Here is a 21,739-nt window from a genome sequence, read left to right on the forward strand (position 1 = left end):
GAACCATTAGAGGTGTAATTACTAATTAAAAAAAAAGAAAGCAACTCTCAAGGACTCATTATAGGCGGGCAAAGCAAAAGCTATACCACACAGATGCTATTGTTTTGTGGATTGGAATGTCAGTCAGAGGAGAGAACATTCCTTATTTAAAATTTAAGTTGACCTATTTCCATGAATGTTGTTTAAGAATTGTGCTGCACATTAATATCTACCACATGGAAGGAGAGTACGTTTAATTTGTTGCAATATAATCAATACATCCCAAAATCATTAATCGACCAATGGTGTGCTTTGCATTACACTAAATGATGAAGCCATTTTTGAAAATCTCATGGAGAATAACACTCGAATATAACATAGAATAAGAGGATAACACTGTGTATACTAACACTCGACAATATGTGTGTATGTGTGTATATATATATATACACACACACACACACACACACACACACACACACACACACACACACACACACACACACACACACACACACACACACACACACACACACACACACACACACACACCCCAACTGCAGCTTATAGATTTGCAAACACATCAATCACATGCTCATATCTTTATATAAATTTTATATATTTACATATTGTCGAGTGCTAGTACACACAGTGTTATTCTCTTATTCTATGTTATATTCGAGTGTTATTTTCCATGAGATTTTAAAAAATGGCTTCATCATTTGGGCCATAAAGGTCAACTATACAACATTTAATGAAAAAAGTTTTGCTTGTGTGAACACTGTACAATGTAACACAGAATGCAAAACATTCAGAACAGTGGATTGATGGATCTTTTGGTTGCAGCTTCGCCATTTATTTCTATTCATGAGCAGAGACTGTCCAAGGGAACATATTGTAAATACTCTGAGAGGATGTGACCCTTCTCTTGTACACAGAGTGCCACGGTTGACCTCTTGTTATAGTAGTGACATGCTCAGCCATAAGTCAGTCCAGTCTGACACAGGAGTCAGGTGGCCAACTGACCCTGGCCTTGTGCTGGTAGACAAACTAAATGCATTCTTTTTAAACACGTCCTGCCAGTCCTTTCCTGTAAACAGGGCAGGGTTAAGGCACGGGTGAATGTGGCATTGTGGGGTGATGTGCCGGCAGGCTGGGCCACTCAGGGGACAGCAACAAGCAGGCGGCAGGCATCACAAGAGCAGTAGTGTTCGCACACAGCCCTTACCCAACAAGTCCAAGTGTAAAGCTCAGGGTGCACTCAACATAATTGCTGCAGTGACCACATGTCTGCAGAGGGGGTGAAGGAATAGGGTGAGGCAAAGGGGCACATGGGGTACAGGAGGGCTTGACCCCAGGCAATCTAAGGAGTGATGGATGGCTGGTAATTACTAGTAAATGGAGGGCCTTTGCACTACAGCACAGTATTTCAACTGTGAGCCTGGGAAGGGCCAAAAAGAAAAGTAGAAAGAGAGGGAAACGGCAAAATCAGTTCAACCACAAACACACTGCAACAGGGACAGACAGAGTGGCTCAACAGAATTAAGTATTATATAGGTGTGTAAGTGCATGTGGTAAATCTATGTATTTATGTTTTCCCATAAACCAAGTCTAATCCATGTCAGGGTTCACATTTCACAGACGCAGACAGGGTTAAACATGTCTGGTGAAGAGTGCAGAGGCTTTAGCTGTCTATCTTCAACCTTGTTTGTGGGGGTACAGTCTGAGATCAGCTCTGGTTTGTCAGCTTGGTCAGTCTGCTGACAGACTTTGAGTGAAAGGGTAACAGACATATTCACACTTGTCAAGGCTGTGCTACCTGATTTTTCATTCCTTTCCCTTGACTTTAAGCGAGTAGCCTCAGTCACATGTGCATAGCACACCCACATGTCTGTTTACACATGTGTACAGTATATGTATGACGCATAAAGGAAAATCTGCGTGTTTGTCGAACTTTAATGAATATGGAAACATTTTAAAAAGCAATTAGTGATACTTTAAATGTCCTTTGTATAACAGTAAAAGAAAATTCAATGCACTACCATTTTGACAAGACTGGTTCTGTAAAATAAATAAGATTCTGTTCAGGATTAAACTTGGCAAAGGTAATTATTTAAAGCACAATTAAATTACAGTAAAAGATCCTAATAAAAATATTTACTGAATTTCAGATCTTGCAGGTAAATTACAAAAACAAGCAAAGGGAATTTGGTAATCAAAATATAATACTGGCAATGGCCAAATGCATCTACTTTAACTTAACTTATAATTAACTTGTTAATGTAAACAGTTCACATATAAGCTATGCTCTGGAAAGTGGACACACTGTGTCAAACAACTTCTTTCCGGAAGGCCTTTAATAAAGTCACGAGACTGGATTCCTTCAGCGTGCCGTCATTCTCTGCATAGACTTCTGAAATTAATATCAGTTTCGCTTACAGTAAAAAGAAAATACTTTGGCAGGGGGAAAAGGCAAATATAGCATTTTGTTTGCAAGTCAAGAGACTGGAGGCCACACACATATATTTTGCACTTCACACACACACAAACGTCTGCAGACACACAGCCTCACAAATGCGTGTGCTGACTGCGGTGGCAGTGTGTTCTTGGGTATACAAGCCAAAACAAGCCTGGGGAATAGAGTGGCAGTGCACACACATGCAGGCATACAGTCCCTGAGGTTAGGCACAAGTAGCACTCTGAGAGGCTGCCAACCTGAGGAAGGCACTGGAAGCTTTCACACAGCCACCAAGAAATCAGTCTAGAGACCAGAGTGGAGTGCAGCAGAGAGATCACATACTTATGCAAACACTGCGCACAACCATACCAGTCAGCACAGCTCTTTAACTGTTTGCAAGGGGACTGCTGTAATGCAGCTTTAAACAAAATATTAGTCATTAAACCTGAAGCCTGTGTAAATGTGACAGAGAGCAGTAGGTCTGGGCTGAAACACACAAGATTGTAAGTTGTAGTAGTGCTATTATCTTATTATCAGCAACCATTAGTGCAGTACTTCTGAGGCCTTCCTGAAAAATGTAATAAACTTTCCGTAAGTATCAACAGTTAATTTTACTCTCCAGCTGACAGGATTTCAATTTTACTGCCCACAAAATCTGCTGGATTCTTTATGGAACAGAAGAAGGGCGTTCTTACAACGTTCTTACAATGCAAACAGAGTTAACGCCTTCAGATATTTTCATATTGGCAAACAGTAGTGAGCAATCACTTCTTTAAAGTTTACTCTAAAATGAAAAAGCAACATTTTGCCAAGGAAAGATAAAAAAATCCTTCCAGCAATAAGCAACGGGGTGAGTTGGAAATGCGATCTTAGTTTAGCACTAAAAATATCACTAGCAGGAGGCAAAGGCCACCAATTATTTCAACGTTCATTTCAAAATGACATTTGTTGTGACTATGAAACACTGATGTTTAAAAATACTACATCTAGGAATAATCCTCAATATGTGGAGTGAAGCATGAAGAAAACAAAACACACATGCCACAAGATGAATGAAAGGGAAAGCAGACTTAATCAAACTGTGACAGACCCCCAGCTTGTGTGCAAAATAGTGACTCTCCTGTCAACACCTACTACTGCGTATGCATCCATCAATGAGGCAGTCAGTGCAGTACGTACAACATCAGGGCGATGGGGACAAGACTTCACACAGAGCCTTGAGAATAAAACGTAGTATGTAACATCTGTACCTTCTATGAGCAACTCTTGTCCGTGGCTTCCCAGCAGGGTGCGCGACAGAAAAGGTGCAAAGTCCACAAAGATCTCTCGCAGCAGGGGTGCCACTTTCTCCAAGGCCCTTTCGAGCTTTGTAGTGATGCTGTCAAAGAGAACATATCACAACAGAAATCACAAAAGGAAAGGAGACACCTGAATTAGAGCTAAAAAAAAGTAAAGGAGGTACTGTATCCTTCCAGCAAGGGTAAGGCAGAAAAAGAGCAGTGAGAGCCCCACAGCTGACCCAGTGCGGACAACTCACAGCAGTCAGTGTGTAGCCAGACTGTCAAGAGTCCTGGTTGGTGCAGAAGTAACAAACGCATTTCAGAGGATGCAAACCAAGCCAGAGTGTGGTTGCTATCACCAGAGATGTCAATGAGAGAAGGTTTAAAAGCCACATGAACACATATCTCACTGGTTGTTTGCATTCTTTGTTGTGATATGTTACTAGGTTTGCACATGAGATCACAGATGTTCAGCAGTGAAAACAAAGTTCCATATCTTCTGCACACTCACTACATGCTTCTGCTTGACATTATCTAAGCACCTCAGAAAGACTGTGAGCAGGAGTCGGGCAGCCACACAACTCAGACTGTATACGAGCAGAGAAAGGGCTCAAGCTGCAACATATCTCTGCTCTCCATTGTGTAAACAGACAGATAAACAAAAAAAAGGCAACACGAGGAGAGCTGAAGCTTGTTTTCCCAACTAAGATGGACAGAAGGCAGCAGGAAGGGAAAAAACGGAGAGAGAAGACACAATGTTTTGGTTCAGGATTTGTGTGAATGTGTAGCCTAATCTGCCTCCCAGCAACCTGGGAAAACATAGCAGAGGCATGACAGACTAGCAGAAAACGGAGAATGCAGGGGGTCTAGGAGGCTAACATAGATGTCCTTGCCTAAGACACTGGCCTGCACCTCTGGAGGCTGCCTGTAATCCTGTCAGGGAGCTAAAGGGTTTGAGCTCGGGAGGAGTCAGTCTCTGACGTAGTGGATTCTGGTCCACTTCACAAAAGGCACTGAAATGAAGAGAAAAAAGAAATCACAGGCAGTAGCTACTTCATGTGTTTTCGAGCTCATGAACTAAGTAGAAATTATGACAATAAAACAGATAATTATAATCATATTTATTTGATATTTTCAGTAGACGGGATCAGCTTGGATGTTACTTTCTCATCTAAAATATAAGTTAAGAAGCATCTGTAGGCTCTGCAGCAAGATAGTACTATCATTGACTTCACAGTTACGCTAAGTGATGTCGGTTACTGCTGCCATGGCAACTGAATCTCTATTCCTCTTGCAGAACACACTGAGGCAAAGAGAGACTCTGGAGAAAGACCCGGGCTCTCAGCAGTCAGTGGAAGAGTAGATCTAAGGATGTCTGTCGCAAGCTATTAGAGCAAGTGGGGGAGATGAGTCAAGGTCACAACCGGATGTACACACAGAAATACACACATGTACATAAAGAATTAGGCCAAACTTTGCCACAGTGCTCACATCAAGCCACCTCTGCTTTTCATTTGTTTTTTTCCTTTTTTTTTCCAACGACAAGGAGAAAATAAAAATGAATTTACTGGGTCAAAAGGACCACTGTTTGGTGAAGATAAGGATGTAAACACTGTACAGAAATTAACCATTCAATCAAGTAAAAGAAGTCAGTGTTTAAAGAAAATGTGAAAACATGTAAAAATGGATTTAAAGATAAGCTTCAAGACAATTTTGTACATGAGCAGATTTTACACATAAGTGGCACAATTTGAATAAATGAGTTCAGTAACAGTTTGGCTGAACAGAGTAGCCCTGTTGTACCTCATATTTTCTACTGTGTCTTCAGGCATGGGGGCCACCGTCTGCACTGCCGGCAGATTTTTACTTGTGGCTCCGTTGACAAAACTGGACGAGGAAGAGGTCGAGGATGCAGCATCAGTGGCTCCTGAAGACCAACAACAAAAGCATGTAACATTGATGAAGTGCAAAAAAATATTTTAAATATATATATTATTAGTAATGTTAAATAATTTTACATAGAGGTAAGGATTAACATTTACATTACAAAAACAAAGTTTATAGCATGTTAATACTGCTGTTGTCAAAGATTAAACACATAACTGAATTTTGTCGTCTGAAATTTTATTATGCTCAAACCCTACAGACTGATTACTTAAGCAATGGTACAGAGACTGAAATGACTGAAAGGAGACGACGAAAGAGTGGGAAGTTATTAAACCAGCCACAATTTGGCTCCTGATAGTACACCTCAGCATAAATTTCAACCAAGTAAAACAAATTGTGCACTTCAACTAAATCCAAGTGCACCTAAGACGGTTCAGATTCATGCCAGTAGCAACATATGGAACTGTTATGTTTACTACAACAACAAAGGTAAAGAACCAACCAATGAATGAAAACATATAGGTATCATTAAAAAAAACCCACACAATTTACACTTAGTGTTGGAGTCAAAGACAAATTAGAATATCGTGACAACAGTCATTCAGATGTAGGCCCTGAGTCATATATTCTTGGATGCACACGCCAAGCATAAGTATAAAATCACTCTGACTGTCCTTGTGAGAGGTTGAAACCAGTGAGAATGAAATCATGGGATCTGTGGCTTTAGCTGAAAGCACACTTTCACTTGGATACATTTCTCACATTCCTTCACAGGGGCTCAGAGAGGAGAGGGAGAGTTTTTTCTTTTAACAGAGAACATTAAAAAGGTGTTGGAGCTCCTAATGGTTCTTGGTGTTAAGTGGGTCCTTTCAGAAGCCCAGACTACATGAGTCCAGAGGTATAACTGGCTCAATGTAGCACAGTCCCAGGAGAAGCAACGTGACGGCAGGGGGAGGGAGAGTGCAAGCAGTCAATCAAACAGGAATGCAAACTACAAAAGAAAAGTATGCATGCAAATTCATTTGTATTTTTAACAGGGGGGTTGTTTTACAGTATAATTCAGGCACAATAGAACTGGAATCAGAAAGAATCCTAGTGACTAAAGGGCAGTGGTTTTATTTGGCTGTGCCTGGAGATAACAGAGACAGTGAAATGAAGGGAAAGAGGGCCATCTAGTGATTACAACAAGGGCATGCAGGATCACATGATCAGGCAGAGGACAGATGCTTTGTTTCTATTCTTGGCTTAGAATTAATGAAAGAAAAAAAACAGTCACTACAATAAACATAAATTGCTCAAATTAAGTACTCTCAAATTGTTCAGAGGCGGTATTACTCGAACACTGCAAGGGCTGAATGTAGTATTTCAACTGTGTAAGTATACTCAAGTGACTTTTATATGGCCTACCCGTAGTGTTGATCATGCTTTTCGGGGTCGCGGAAGCAGCAGCGAAGATGTTGGTGGTGCTGCCAGTTGTCGGGCCAGGGGAGGTGCTGCTGCTGCTGCTGCCTCCCAGTATGTTAACTGTTAGACTGCCAGGGGAGGTTTTCTTCACGGGCACCACCACACTCCTGTAGGGAACACATGCAGTAGACATTTCATTCACACATACAGGGAAAAATTGTACTTGTGAATAGTTAAAATATTCAAAATAAAACTATATTTCCGAAAGATTAAATTACAAATGTCAGATGGACACAACAAGGGTGGAAGAGTGGCACCGTTAAGAAGATAAGGAGCATGTTTCTGTAAGTATCATCTAAAATAAAAATACTGGCACAAGACACTAAACCTCTAACAGCCTCAGGGTGCTGTGGCAACCACGGGTGGCAACTATACAATCAAACCGTCATAAGTTCACAGAATTATTCATAAAATCTGAATTATGGTCTTGATATAAATGACATTGGAGAAGTGGGTAAAAAAACACTTAAGTTTTGTGGAAAGGTTATACTTGAGCTAACTGACATCTATAAAATGCAAAGCTAAGACAAATCTATAACCAGTCATACAACAGGTGTGCTCAGACTTGCTGTCCTTATAAAACAGATGTTCAGTAGAGCCAGCATGGTACACAAAGGCTTTTCAGTTCTAGGGACTGAAAATCCAGTACTTCCTCGAAGTTCAATTCAGCTCTTGTCCTTATAATTGCCTTTTAGAAATGCCTCCAGAGCATAGCAGATAAATTAAGATTCATTCACGAGTTTTAGGAAGAGAAAAAAAGAGAATATGACTAGTCCTGATCGTCTAGTACTGCCTTCAGGCCCTGTCAGTATGAGCAAGCCCACACATTAGTCAGTGCATTTGAAAAGTAAACATCTTGGCCTGTAACTCCATCATTCAGTGTAACGCATGAAAGACAAACAGACACACATGTACACAAGAGGCTAAACTAAATAAACACGAGGTCCGGTAAACTTGCTACTAGATTTTCCCTTACGTCTCCTCCTGCCAGTGGCGATCCTCGGCTGTACTCTGCTCTGATGGGAAGAGCTGAAAACATCCCCAATCCAAACCAGAATCTCTCCAGGAGCAGCTCGGTCTTAGTTACTGACATGTATTTACATAGCTCCTGTGTTCAGACGGACAAAACTACACCTTACTGAATATGAGACTGAAGACCTTTCAGTGTGGCATTGCTCTGTACAAAGACACAGAGCAGAATCTATTTTTGTGATTTTTGAGAGTATATGTGGAGTGTTGACATATTAACAGATGATAGCCTTTACTGCAGAAATTTCTACTATGTCCCTAAAGCACGTTTTTGTTAAGAAAAAAAAAAACAAAGATGCTAGAAATGGCACCAAGTACTTCAAATATCAGAATAAGCCATGCATAATTATACATATACACAAGCCAAGTGGGGATCTAAAAATAACGGGATTTTCCCTTTTAAATGTAGGAACTACTGCACAAAACATCACATGGGGAAAAAAAATAAAAGAGAAGGGACAGAGCTCATTAATGAAACATGGAAAGAAAACCTTGTGGAGGCCTGAGATGAAAGTTACACTTATGATTTTGGGGAGACAAAAGCACAGACACGCTACTGTCCCACATGACCTCTCTTCACATGCAATCTGATTGGCCAAGGATTAAAGATGATGCAGTGAACTTGGATCTGCAAGAGTTGCTTGACAGAAAAGAGAGGAGAAGCTTGTCCTTATCAGGTCTGCAGTTGGCCTTTGGGTTTGTGAAGGTGCCAGATAATGTCTTGTCCAATCTCCTGCAGTTACTCTGGGTGACACAGGCCAGGCCTTTGCTCTGTCACGAGCTAAGCCTGTAGTCATCTGAAGCAAATCCCCAGATATCCTTCCTCAAGAAAACAACAGACTTAATGTCTTTTGTTACCATTTTATATATACAGTCCGTCTCATAGATCACGTAAAACATGCCATGGGAAACAATCCTAATATGGCCTGGATATATTTCAGGCTGTTTGGTAAATTATTTTGCACCTTTTTATACTGTGCAACTGATTTATCTCAAAATTTTCAAAGCTATGTTTTATTTACCAGATGAAATAGCACTTCAGTTTCTGTCCATGGATGAAATGCACAAAAAAGTAGTATTATATTACACATAAAATGACAATGTTGCTACATTGACAACCACCTAGCAAACACACAATACCAAAAATAGTAGTAAAATAAAAGATTTGAAACTTAGCAGATCAAAATCAGCTCAATCACAAGAAGCTTGAAAAGCTTCTTGAAAGCTTGCTGAAATATTAATACCTCCAGGGATACAGCTGTGCTCTGAAGAACGCTGATGACAAATATCATTTATTTATCAGATCTTCGTACTGCTCTCCTCGGTGAAATCTCATTGACAGATTTCAGAACATCAGTAATGTGTTTTGATGGTCGGAACTGGGTGTGAATTTAATCTTGCTTTCCAAATTTATCCCTTGCTCGCATGTTCCAGCGGTGCTTTGGCATGGCTGGGACGTTACATTACATCTACAGGATGTTGATAAAACATGAACCTCTTTTAATGAATAATTCATTAGCAGAGTGCTCATGAATCATGTATAGATTATCTAGTGCATATTTTATTAATAGGATTGTCTTAATTGAGTTGCAGAGAATAAAGCAAGGATTAATCTTGGAATGAATATTAATGAGGTCTGCGGCTGCGGGATATGACTGCAATATAAAGTATAAGCAAAGAAATGTTTCCTTTATAAATCCAAAATAAGAATCTAATCTAATAGGGCTTTACTCAGAAATACAGATACAGGGGGAATTTGCTGTGCTTACATTCCACGCACAAATTCAATAAAAAAAAAGAGTGATCATTGCTCTCCATCATGTAAAAACTCAAATATGTAAGGACAAACAATATCTCACAGAGCTAATTTGGAGACTTTTGTACAGAAAGAAAGGGGGGAAGCTGAGGATTACTCAAGTATTTCTTTACTGTATTCCCATCTGGTCTGATGGAAATCTGGGTTTTGAGCCGTTTAAACAGCTCCATGGAAGTCTTTACTGGAGAGGCCTCTGCGACAACTGCCCCTGTGCACTCCACTTTAAGCCATTTTTCCCTCCTTCTTTTTTGATGTTGTCACTCCCAATCTATTTTTGCCCTGACAGACAAATGAAAGGCCTGTCCATGGCTGGCAGCTCATTTCGCTGGCAGGTGGCAAACAATTAGACACAGCAAATAGAGGCTGGAGGGGGGAGTGACATGAAAAGCATCAGACAAAGTTGTAAATGTGGTCAGGAGGCTTTGTGTGAAAGCATTTCAAAAATAATACACTTTGCCGTGGCGACTCATTTCAGGCTGCCAGGTCCCATTATGGATGTGAGCGGTGAGGACGATGGCTGGCTATGGTTTGGTGCGTGGCCACTTCTGTTCAATCTGTCATCAACGCCCTGGAGACCCCCACCCGCTCAGCTGTCCTCTCCCCACATACTCCTCCATCTTTCCCCCTATTCATCAGGCTCACCTTAGCCCAGCTCAGCAGCAGTATGCACTGAAAAGGAGGAGGCCCCATTGTTGAGGCTGGCTGACTGTGTGTCCTCTGCCTTCCCTCTGGGGTCTGAAGTGACTACATGGAAGGACATGAAAACTCTAACCAAATCCACAGTGTCCAGAGGGCAGGAGGAGTTTTACTTTGTGCCAAACTAGCTTTAATTAATTTAAGAAAAATTATGATTTTCAAAACATTATCAGCCATAGGAAACAGGGATCAGGGGGAGCTGAGGCTTGAAATCCCTGCAGGAGCAGGTTTGTAAACACCCAAATCCAGATAGATTACTGTGTGGTTTTATCTAATCCAGGAATGTAAATAAACTGCAGCAGTACCACAGCGCTTCAGAGACCCTTTCAAACACAGGAATTCCTCGCTCTGGGGAATGAGCACAATATAAGTGGCCTGAAATGAATAATGCGTTTCATGCTACTTAAAAACCATTAGTGGTCTACTGGATAACGGAGATAAACCCTAAGGATTAACATCACCATTCTGCAGTCACTTGAGAGATTGCTCACTCCCAGACACACCCACATCCACACAGCCTTTGTGGCTTTAAATACTGGGTAGCTATCGCGATAGAGATGTAAAGCTCTGATAATTCATTCAGAGATATAATTACAAATTAAAATTCTTCAAAGCTAAAGGTTAAAAAAATAAATTCAAATGTACGACCAGAAAAAAAAACTGGCTTCCTATCATTTCTGTGAAGTATGAAAATCTATTAGCAGGCTCATTTTAACTAGGAATTCATTTTTATTGTCATTGTGTTTTAATGTCATGCTTCACCCAGTCACGATGATAAAACTGGACTGATAAAAATGTATGCTCACTAAACGTTCAGTCAAGAGTTTAACAGATTCCAATACTGTAAAGATAAAACTTGAATAACTGGAAATATGCACACAAAAACCAACTGCAAGTGATGCAAATTTTGTTTTTTCTATTAAAACTAACCAAACAAACTTAATCCATATAATTTTTTTCATAACAGACATTTTCAGCAGCAACAAACAACTAACCAACAACCTTCCTCACCTGTCAAAAGAGTGAAACTGCATTGGAAACATGGCGTGGGCCTTGGCAGCAGGGTCTGGGTAGGACACAGGCTCCAGCCCGGCCTCCATGCCCTCCACTGGAGCTGCTACCAGACTCTTCAGAATCTCCTTGACATTGATACCCTTGTTGGGCTGATTAGTGCTGATGATGGTGTCCACGTTGGGGGATCCAGACAGGCTCTCCTGAGACTTCTTCACCTCTGATGACAGTGTAGATATGAGCTCCCTCATGGCGCCTGGTCCTCCCACACAGTGGTCCAGGTCAGAGCCGTTGAGGACGCTGGCTACTTGCTCCTCTCCGATCCCAGAGTCTGTGTGGGGAAGAGAGCTTCCCATTTGGAGGTCTTCTGATGGCAGAAGATGGCCCTTAGTGCTTTCAAATACAGAGGGTGTCTCTGTGAAAAAACATGCAAAACACGTAGTAAGTGAGACTGCAGTTAGTCACATAGTCATTTCGTTTCAGAAATCTTTAAGTCTAAAAAAGCCAAAGAGTAAATTTAGCAAGTGTAGAGAACCACATGGCAGGGCAGTTTCTTAGATCTCTCTCCAGAAGCTCTGATTCTCTGGTGAGATTATCTCTGTATTTCTCCTTCTACACTAATAAAACATGAGTCATTTTCTTTGGGTTCCTCACGCCTAAAGCCATATCCTTGTAACTGCTTAGACACAGAGGTAGTTAAACAGGTACACTGCTCTATTATTCAGGGACATAATATACCGTACACCGCTCCCTTCTTTATTTATGAAGGACTGAGTCTTATAATAGTCTGCAACACTTGGTCTGCCCATACATTGCAAATTGGCTCTACGTAGTAATCTATGCGTCCCAAACAAATGTTTGCAGATTTTTCCCAAAAGCTGCAGAGGTGCGTTTCCAGTAATATTCGGGCTCATCTTGACCGAATGGTTACCTACATCCAAGGGCGACCGTATTAATATTCATCACATGCCCCCTAACGAGGTCAGCAGGGCCTGATTTAGCCAGCAAGTCGTCTGGCTCCCTGGTCCATCAGACAATCGTCTGCCACATGCCGTCTGGAAAATTCCCCCATTTTCTGGAGAAATTTATGAAGGCAGCAGTGTGCCTCTCTCCTCCCAGCAACCTCTATGATCCCATTCTCCTCTGGTGGATTGCTTGCCTAATGGGCACTGACAGATGGGGCTGAAAATAGCAAGCCTGGCTCCACTGCCCCAAAAACCCACAGTAGTTGGCCAACATGCTGCTGCTTTCTCATCTCTCAACTTCTCCCTGCTCATCTTCTCTTTCTTCATTCTCTGCGTTCCGAGCTCTTTAAATTACATTTACACAATTTCTTTTGGCCTCCCTCCTCTTCCTCCAGTTTTCTTTTACTCACTTCACCTTTTGTCTGAATGAAAGTTGATATAGTACGCTCACTTATGCATTTCATACTGGCAAGTTGACAGTGCAGCAGACACTGCGTTAAACCTTCGTAGGCACCCACTGATTTCCTTTCATGTGACTTAATGTATGATTTATGACTTGAGGCACATACAACCTTTTATTTCAAAGAGAACATTGATGCCTTTTCAAGTTCATAACCACCATCTCCAGCACCAGTCTGTTTGCTTCCACATTTAATTCTGTGCGGTGCAATTAGCAGAGCTTATGAATAAATCATAGGTGTGCCAGTTGAGTGCAGGCAGGGTATCCCGGTTATTTTACTGAATGAGCTCTCAGCTCTCGCACGCTGGCACCAGAGTAACAGAATAGACCAAGGACACTTAACACTTGAGCATATCAGGTACAGTCATCTCAAACTAAGAATAGGTGAGCAGAGGAATGTATGTAAGACAGGCAGAGCACAGCTATGAACACCTGTGCTGGTTGGTGAGTTGATCTCTTGACGCATGCTGAGGCCTGACTGGTTGCTTATCCTGGCAGTCTCACGTTGGGGCTCCAGAATGTCGCGGTATTTGGAAACCATGAGGACAGAGATGAAGTACACCACAGCTAAAGCCAGGAACTGGGCTTGCTTACTGTCATCCTGTGAAGAACAATCACAAAACAGCATTTATTCAGAAGACTGTCATTTCACACAATCCACTGCTGCTGCTGCCAGAAATGGTTTTTCATAACAAACTCACCTTGCATAATGCATACAAAACAGATGTAAAATACCACCATATTTCTAATATTTGCTTTAACATATGTGGGTTTGAAAAAAAAAAGTAACATTGACATATACTCATTCAAAGGGTGTGTTTGGTATCTCACCTACTGATGGAAAGGTGTTGCATTGCACACCTGCATGTCTGCCAAAAAAAAACTAATCCTATTTTCATCCTTGCTACCTGTAGTTAAGTCTTTGTGACAAACACAATGAATGTCTAGCACAAACACACACATGGCTCACCACATCACGAAACACCACAGCGCGAAGTCGATTGATGTCCACATCCTGCAGAAGGCGATCTGGGTCCTTGATGGGAGACAGGTTACTAGGGACAGTCTCTATGGCTGTCTAAAGCAGAGAGATAACACAATATAACATGCTTCTCTTTTCAGTCGAAAGCCAAATTTAACATGTTTTAAAATTTTTGTTTTGTCATTATTTTAGAGATAAGAAAGGGGATCAAGATGGAAAAGAAACAATCTTTCTGCGGACATAATAGGTTCAAAGACAGATTTGATATCACAGGGTGAACAGATGAGCAGATACCAGGGGAAAACAGTTTTTGTTTTGCTATTTAGGGCCCATTATGATTGCATGGATGGAATTTTCAACAAGAGTCACAGAAACCAAAATTGTTTTAATGTTATACTGTCTTTTTTGTAAATCACCTTTCTGAAAGGCACAATAGATATAAAGTTTATTATTATGGACACTTGAGACAGGCGACATGTGATATCACATCCTACCTTGCTGGAAGTCATAGCATTTTGCAAGATTTCCTGAGTCTTGTTGTTGTTGGGAATGGAAGACAAATTTCCTCTTTCTCTGTGTCTCTGCCTGCACTCTAAACAGTTCCTAACAGCCACACAACACACTGCACACAGACACACACACACAGACACACACACACACACACAGACACACACACACACACACAGCACACAAACAGGCTCTCATTTCAGAGTTAAATGGAAATTAAATGTTGATAACATGCATGACCTCTTTAAAACTAATCAGTTATCTCTGATGACTATTTGTTCCAGGCTGATGGGAAAGAGAGCAGGAGCAAAATCAGCAGCCAGACTGATTTCACACTGAAGCCAGTGATGAGAAATTGTATGTTTGCAACAAGGACACTGAAGTCTGAAGGCTATTTCACATCCCCCAGAGCACAACTTGGAGTCAACCATCAAGCAAACACGGGCTTGTAAACACACTCACCCATGGGTACAAACAATTATAGACACCGCCTTACTTTACGTGTCAAGTAATTCAAAACAACTATATTCTGAATTTTCAGTGAATCTTCCACAATTTACTAATTCTGAATTTATTTTTCATTCAAATATTTTCAACATATATACTTCCACAGGCCTCGATTATATACAATGACACAATCAAACACACACAAGGGCAGAGAGGACCTCAGAGAGTCCTATGAGACACACTGATGACAGACACAAAAGGCTACCATTTGCAAAGAGAACCTGACTGCACTGCAAATGATTCTCTTTGCTCGTTGTGAATTCTAAAATTAAGATCGTGCCATTTTTTCACTGCCAGAAACTGCAGAAAAAAACCTGCACATTCTTCAATGCAGTATACAATTAGCACAGGATTCTTTAATTAATTAGCTTGGCTGATCAAAAGGGATTAGATGCATTATTAGAATGTGTGAGGAGAATACTATCATGGCATTTTCCAGCTCATTCATATTCCTGTGTACAAACGTCACATAAAGGTACTATAATTCCTTCACTCCTCCTCTGCACTGACTGCTATTTACATCTGCAGCTGAAAATATATAATCAAGATCTTACCAAGTCGGAGGCACTGACGCATCAGGCCACCGGAGGACATGTTCTTTTCGGCCTCAATCTCACTGAAGTTGAGAGAGCTTGAGAACACCAAGACATCTACCATAACCATGAGTCGGGACAGGAAAGTGATGGCGGTGTCCGAGGACATGCCCTGTGTCGCCTCGATGATCTCTAACTCCGTCTTGAAGCAAAGAAGGGAACAAGACATATAGGTCAACAGTGCAAATGTGAAATGTCTCTGACACATTCTCAGATCTAGCAGGGATTAAATTATTTTTAAACGTGTCATAAAATATATGAAGATAGTAATAAAACATATAAAGATAGACATATAGACACAGTAGTGGTTGCTGATGAATTTAGGACACAAAAACACAAGTCAGAAGATGGCAGCAACATGGGTCATTATTACACAGGGTCTCTGAGAAAGCAGCAAAATTATGGAAACTGGTGTAGAGTTTGATCTGAGTTCAGCTGACTATCAAACTCTGCCCAAAGGGAAACGTAATTTTTCATGTGCTATTTGATGGGGGACGTTGAACAAAAGCAGACATTTTCTAAAGAAAAATTAAGATAAGAAAACCATTCTGACCCATCCAGAGGGAGGATGGCTCATTTTCAGATCTACTTAATGACTATTAAGTAAAAATATATTGTGAATACAGTAAGAAATTAAGAGAGAGAAATTAAAATAGCATAATTACTAACCTTGGTACTCTAGACATGCACAGAAAAAAATAAACAAAAGAAGATGATTAAAACCAATTTCAATTCAAGACCGCAAATGAAATCTGATAATTGCAGCAGATTGATCTAAGTAAACGTAAATGACACACAGGGAAGCTAATTACAAGCATAGGAAATTGTACCAAAGTAATGTCATCAGCATTAATTGTGGCAGAGTGAAGCTGAGCAAATGAAGGTAGCCCCAATCAATAAACACAAGCAGGCCTTATTTCCCACTTGTACATACTGTACTGTTGTAAACACCAGACAACAGAGCTCTAGCAGTTATAAAAAACTACCACTAGATGGCATTATTCTCCTTCAGTGAACTCAGTGTTGTACTTACAGAAGGAGAGGTGGCCGCTGAAAGAAGGGGCAAAATCCCTCCGCAAGCGATAATGATGTTGTCTACCATTTGAGAGATGAGATGGATGGTGTTGTGGACAAAAATGATGTTCTCATTACTATTAACAAAGTCCATGACAGATTTAGTGGAGTGGCTGCAGACAAAGGTGGGAAAAACAAGGTTGTTAGAGATGCTAGTGTTTTCACATTATGTAAATAACAGGTCATTGCAATGTGCAGTAAGCACAACATATTAACACAATGTATAAAATAGACAGATTTCATTTAAGTCTGAAACAGCAACAACACCTTGTGTTCCTTCTGATACTCAGGGGTATTCTGAGTATCACTACTTGTACCATGCTCATCCTCCCTGTCTGTGTCTCTCAAGTGCACATAAATCATTACACACACCTCCTCCAGACATGGACGTCACTTTCCAGCGCAAACAGCAGGTCAGTGAGCAGTCTCTGGTGCATGGCTGACCATTTAAACTCTGGGATGCGGAACATTGTGGTGCGTGGGCCAGGGCTAAACTGACGTCGCTGTTCCTCTGTCATGGGCGTCCCTCTAAAGCCGAGGTCCACACGTATGTCCCTTTCCATCTGAGTGACTACGCGTCCATGGAGACTCTGACAGGAAACCAATTAATGATTACAATTAATGAATTTGCCATCACATATACAACCGCTGTCCATCGTGAAATAATGCATACAGATTAGGTGCTAATCCTATTTCTCTGATCAATGGCATATCCATAATTAGATAAAACACTACTGTCATACTGTTCACTTTGAATGATAAATGGCTAGTGTAAAGTGAGTCCTCAGATAACCTCTTCCTGCTTGCAGGTACAGAAAAGAAAACAAGCTCCACGCAACCTCGAAACATAAGATGAATGAGTCAGCAAGGTGCTGCAAAAAGCCTGCTTAAAAAACAGTGGCAATGAATTCAACACGAGCAATTACACAATAGCAGAGAAAGGTTTAAAAATAAACTCTGCCTCCCACTGGCCCTCCATCAGTGGCCCAGTCTAGGTGAAAGAGCCTGACCTCTGAGAAAGAGCACAGCTCATAGGAGAGGAGGGGAGCAATGAACAAATCCCGGGCGATTGCTGCAGAATAACGCTTTGTCTATTTCTTCCCTCCTGTTGGCACAGCCAGCTATTCCAGCAGCCCAGTTTCCTGAGTCTCAGAGGAGTGATGCCTGATGTGCACCAGGCCTTCCTGTCCCCATTACATGAGCAGTTTGGGAAGAGCATGAAAATCTCTGTGGATCTGTTAATATAGAACTGTTCACTAAGGGCCAATACATCCTGACCATGACCTTAGTCTCCCTCCTTATTCTATTCTCTTTGACTTTTTGATATTTTACAATATTCATGATCATCTATTATAATACTTCCTTCTGCGCAAGAGCTTTCAAATTGTTCTGACTCTGGTGAATCTCTATCATTTCCTTCATAAATCTGCTGGTTAGTTTTAGACTAACCTGTGTGGTCGCCGTTGTTTGAATCTTCTTCATCTCTTTGTCTTTGCCATCATCTGATCTCTCGGTGTCTGAAATATTGCTTGTTGCGTCAGCTGCATTGCCAGTTTTGCCATCCAATGGGTCCCCTTCAGATTCTGCTGCTGCTCTGCCTTCAGTGTCTTCTGGGCTTTTGGAGGAGGTATCAGCCTCAGTACCAGCTGCAGAGCTGATGCCCTCCAGGGCTGTCTGCAGTTCAAACTCATCCTTCTCCAGGATACTGGGTAAAGAGCTGCCTGTCATGTGAGCTAGAAGACCCAGTTCATTGCTGGCGCTGCTGGGGACTGGCAGCTCTGGGCTGGGCAGGACCAGAGGCTGAGCTGGACTGAGATCAGGCAGTAGGTTGTCATCAATGCTGCCTGTCGTCTTTCCAAACAGGAAATTGTTGTTGTGAGGGCTGCTGTCCTTGTCGTCATCTAGCGTAATGAGAGGGGCTGCGTTCTGGTCATCAATACTGCCCTTTGGCAACAACACACTGCTGACATTACCGTTGATGTTTTTCACTGCAGCACAATAAACATTATCCAATAGAGAATCCACCTCCACCAGTGCTCCATTCTCAGATACTCCCAAAGTTTCAGAGGACAAGTCCATGTCATCCAGTTTAACCTCTGTAGCCTCCACTTTTTCAGCCTTGATATCCACCAGAAGGTCATGAACTTCGACCCTGACTCCATCAACTGTAGCTTCTGTTCCTTTGAAATCTTCTTCAGTCACCTTCCCTTCAGCCAGCAGGTTTCGAGAGTCGGAGCTCTCATAGTCTGTTTCACTCTCTGGTGTCTGGGAGCTGTCGTCTATTTCTCTGATCTCGATCACACCCTGAATGCCAGAGGCCTGAGCAGACAGACCAGAGATAGTACTGACCAAACCCTTTTTCCCTTTCTTAATATTTTCCTCTTCCTGACGCTGGTACTCTTCATACATCTTAGCCAAGTACTCTTTATGTGCTTCATATGTTACCTATAAAAAGATCAACGTAACAGACAATATTAGACACATATTCATGATCCAAGCATCTGTGACAATCAGTTAAGAGGAGGCAGAACATATAAAAATGTCTCCCTTAACAGCAGAGGTCAGTGTTTCCTCTTTGTTGTACTGTACTCACCTTAGAGTGGGCTATAGAGAGCGTGTCCACCCACACTCGCCATCCTCCCCACTCATATTTGATGGCGTGGTAGAGCAGAATGCGAAAGATGTTGTATACCATCTCAGTGATTTTCTGTTCTTCAGAGTTTTTAGGGTTGATGTAGCCAAGAGAAAACATCCAGTCCTGCCAGACGGAGCACTGAAGCAGACACCTGCAAGACACACATCACCAATCAACAAATAAAACCTCCAGAAAGCTCAATAGAACATTGTGACTGAAGTCAACTGTGAATTCCTATCTATAACTTTAGTTCAAGTTTTATGGTCAATATTTGTGGTATGACTTCTTCCGATAACTGGATGAGATTAAAAACCATTTAGTCCAAATATTAATTCTGCATCACTCTTTGGAACATACCAGTGCTGTTTGTAAGTTTGTTAATCACATCACACCAGACTGTTGGGATTAATTTGACCACTTTAATTTTAATTTGTTAATTCAAAAAGGGACAACGCACATTAATCAACATCCAAATAAATGGAAATGTAGCAAAGTCTGCCAAAAGTTTAATTTTCAATCAGCAGTCACTTTGGCTGATGTTGATGGGCCTCCAAAATACCTTTATATGTTAATGTATTTATTAATTTGGGAGCAGGGTTTGACAGACAGACAGTAAAGGAGACACAATCAAAAAGTAATTCAGTGTTGTTTTTAGGTTCAACAATTTGACAACACAAAACACTTTCACCAACATACTGTTGATTCAGGTCAGAGGTTTGCTAAGACCTATAATTTAATTTCTATATGCCTAAATTGTATATGTGTGGTACAGAAGGCAAGATTTTAGCATGAGAGTGAAAAAAAGAGAAAGCCAGAATGAGCAACTGTCAAAAACTGTCAGAAATATCTGCTAGGGAACATGTGCATGTCTAAAGAGGATTAAGCATCAATATGAGCCTATTAAACCTAGTAAAAGGAGGGGGAACTGTGCATTTTTTTCTTCCCTTTTTCTTTGATACAATCATTAGCATGATGATTAAGATGGTTAAGTTCTGCTCACCGTCTGTTCTCTCGACTGTTGGTGAACAGTTTGATCATATCTGAAAGGAAGAGTCGCCGAACTTCCATCAGCTCTGTGCTGGGGGAGGAGTTCTTCAATAAAGTTGCAACCACCTTGAGAATCACTGATATCACCACATAGAAATAAAAATATATGCATATATTTTCAGTTTTAACAGATATACAAGGAATTTAAAAAGGCTATGCGACACACAATAGGCTTACTTGGGTTCTGGATTTTGACAGTAGAGTCAGGCTCAGGATGAGGTTTGTGAACTACCTGTGTGCACAACTGCTCTATCAGAATCTGGTGCAGGAAATGGAGAGAAGACGTCAGTCACACTTTCTGCACACAAAGACCAATGTGGCAGTAATGCTAGGACATTTGAGAGGAAAGTGTTTTGTTACCTCGTAAAGAGTGTTGTAGGTCGTCACAGTCACAGTGTTGGTGTGCAGCATGAGCCTCTCTCCCAGTAGAGTAAATAGGCTGTGTGTGTGCATGATCTCCACCTTCCTCCTGCGGATAAACACACACACACCCAGGCATAATGGTAAAGTGGCTTGTTTAGAGCTCCCTAAGCCACTGAAAGGATCAGTGAGTGCCGTCAGCTTGCTTCCCCCGTTCTCACCCACTGGGAGCCAGGCTCTGGAGGCAAGTGTCAGGAACTGCCTACTGTCATAAATTGGGGAATTTTTGTTGGAGGTGTGTAGGATAACGAAGTTAGCCTGTCACTAGGAACGGCACCAAGATACAACAGAGGCATACCACAGGTGAATAGGTTCAACGGTGACAAACCGTGTAAGGACTGTTGTCACAACGCGAACCCAAAGCTGCTCTACTCTGCTGCCACTGCCTCCAGACAAGTTGGGACTTTCCTAATAAATCGACATTTTTTTCTTTTTGTATTTTTCAGAGATTGGCAAAATGGGCACTTAGGAGAAGAGCAACATTTCTGTCAGCTGTATAAATATGGAAATTAGGGAGAAAAGGGTAGAGTGAAGATGCATAGCAAGCTCAGCTTTACAGTACAAGTCTGTTTGATCAAGGACATAAGGAAGGAGGAGATGAGTGTAAAGACAATGTCACTCTCTTCTTCCCTGGCTATATTTTCGATTAACAGCTAGGACAATACAAAAATGAAGGTACACTGTTTAAAATATGAACACTGGATATATGCTATTCAGTGTGAAAAGACTTAATACCCCGTTATTAGAGAGATAAGGTAATCATACAGCAGGAGGCACATTTAGCTCTAAAACTATAAACCTGGCATGTCATATTCATTATGGTTTTTGTCTTTTTTGTTGGAATGGGGCACTTTGTGGTACCTTTATTGAGAGAGATAACGCAGAGACACAGGAAATATTGGAAAATCACTCAGCTATCATCATTTTTA

At 41.2% G+C, this 21,739-nt stretch overlaps 1 protein-coding gene across 10 annotated transcripts in view; it reads right to left on the reverse strand.

Annotated features, from left to right (window-relative positions):
• The window catches only part of nbeab (neurobeachin b), a 200,852-nt gene that overhangs the window by 94,433 nt on the left and 84,680 nt on the right, over positions 1–21,739 (reverse strand). For 3 of the 10 annotated variants that reach the window (XM_051957708.1, XM_051957706.1, XM_051957713.1), the window contains exons 18-33: positions 20,751–20,859; positions 20,568–20,649; positions 20,344–20,467; positions 19,302–19,494; positions 18,158–19,153; positions 17,081–17,298; positions 16,668–16,821; positions 15,596–15,776; positions 14,522–14,649; positions 14,007–14,123; positions 13,478–13,646; positions 11,621–12,035; positions 7,012–7,175; positions 5,521–5,644; positions 4,611–4,730; positions 3,688–3,815 (exon numbers count right to left, since the gene is read on the reverse strand). In XM_051957708.1, coding sequence (XP_051813668.1) covers positions 3,688–3,815; positions 4,611–4,730; positions 5,521–5,644; positions 7,012–7,175; positions 11,621–12,035; positions 13,478–13,646; positions 14,007–14,123; positions 14,522–14,649; positions 15,596–15,776; positions 16,668–16,821; positions 17,081–17,298; positions 18,158–19,153; positions 19,302–19,494; positions 20,344–20,467; positions 20,568–20,649; positions 20,751–20,859 — 3,422 coding nt within the window. The remainder of the gene's footprint in view (positions 1–3,687; positions 3,816–4,610; positions 4,731–5,520; positions 5,645–7,011; positions 7,176–11,620; positions 12,036–13,477; positions 13,647–14,006; positions 14,124–14,521; positions 14,650–15,595; positions 15,777–16,667; positions 16,822–17,080; positions 17,299–18,157; positions 19,154–19,301; positions 19,495–20,343; positions 20,468–20,567; positions 20,650–20,750; positions 20,860–21,739) is intronic. The other 7 variants (XM_022189166.2, XM_022189171.2, XM_051957711.1 and 4 more) reach the window with 5 other exon arrangements.

The sequence above is a fragment of the Acanthochromis polyacanthus genome, chromosome 13 (genome assembly GCF_021347895.1).
Source record: "Acanthochromis polyacanthus isolate Apoly-LR-REF ecotype Palm Island chromosome 13, KAUST_Apoly_ChrSc, whole genome shotgun sequence".
NCBI classification, from domain to species: Eukaryota; Metazoa; Chordata; class Actinopteri; family Pomacentridae; genus Acanthochromis; species Acanthochromis polyacanthus.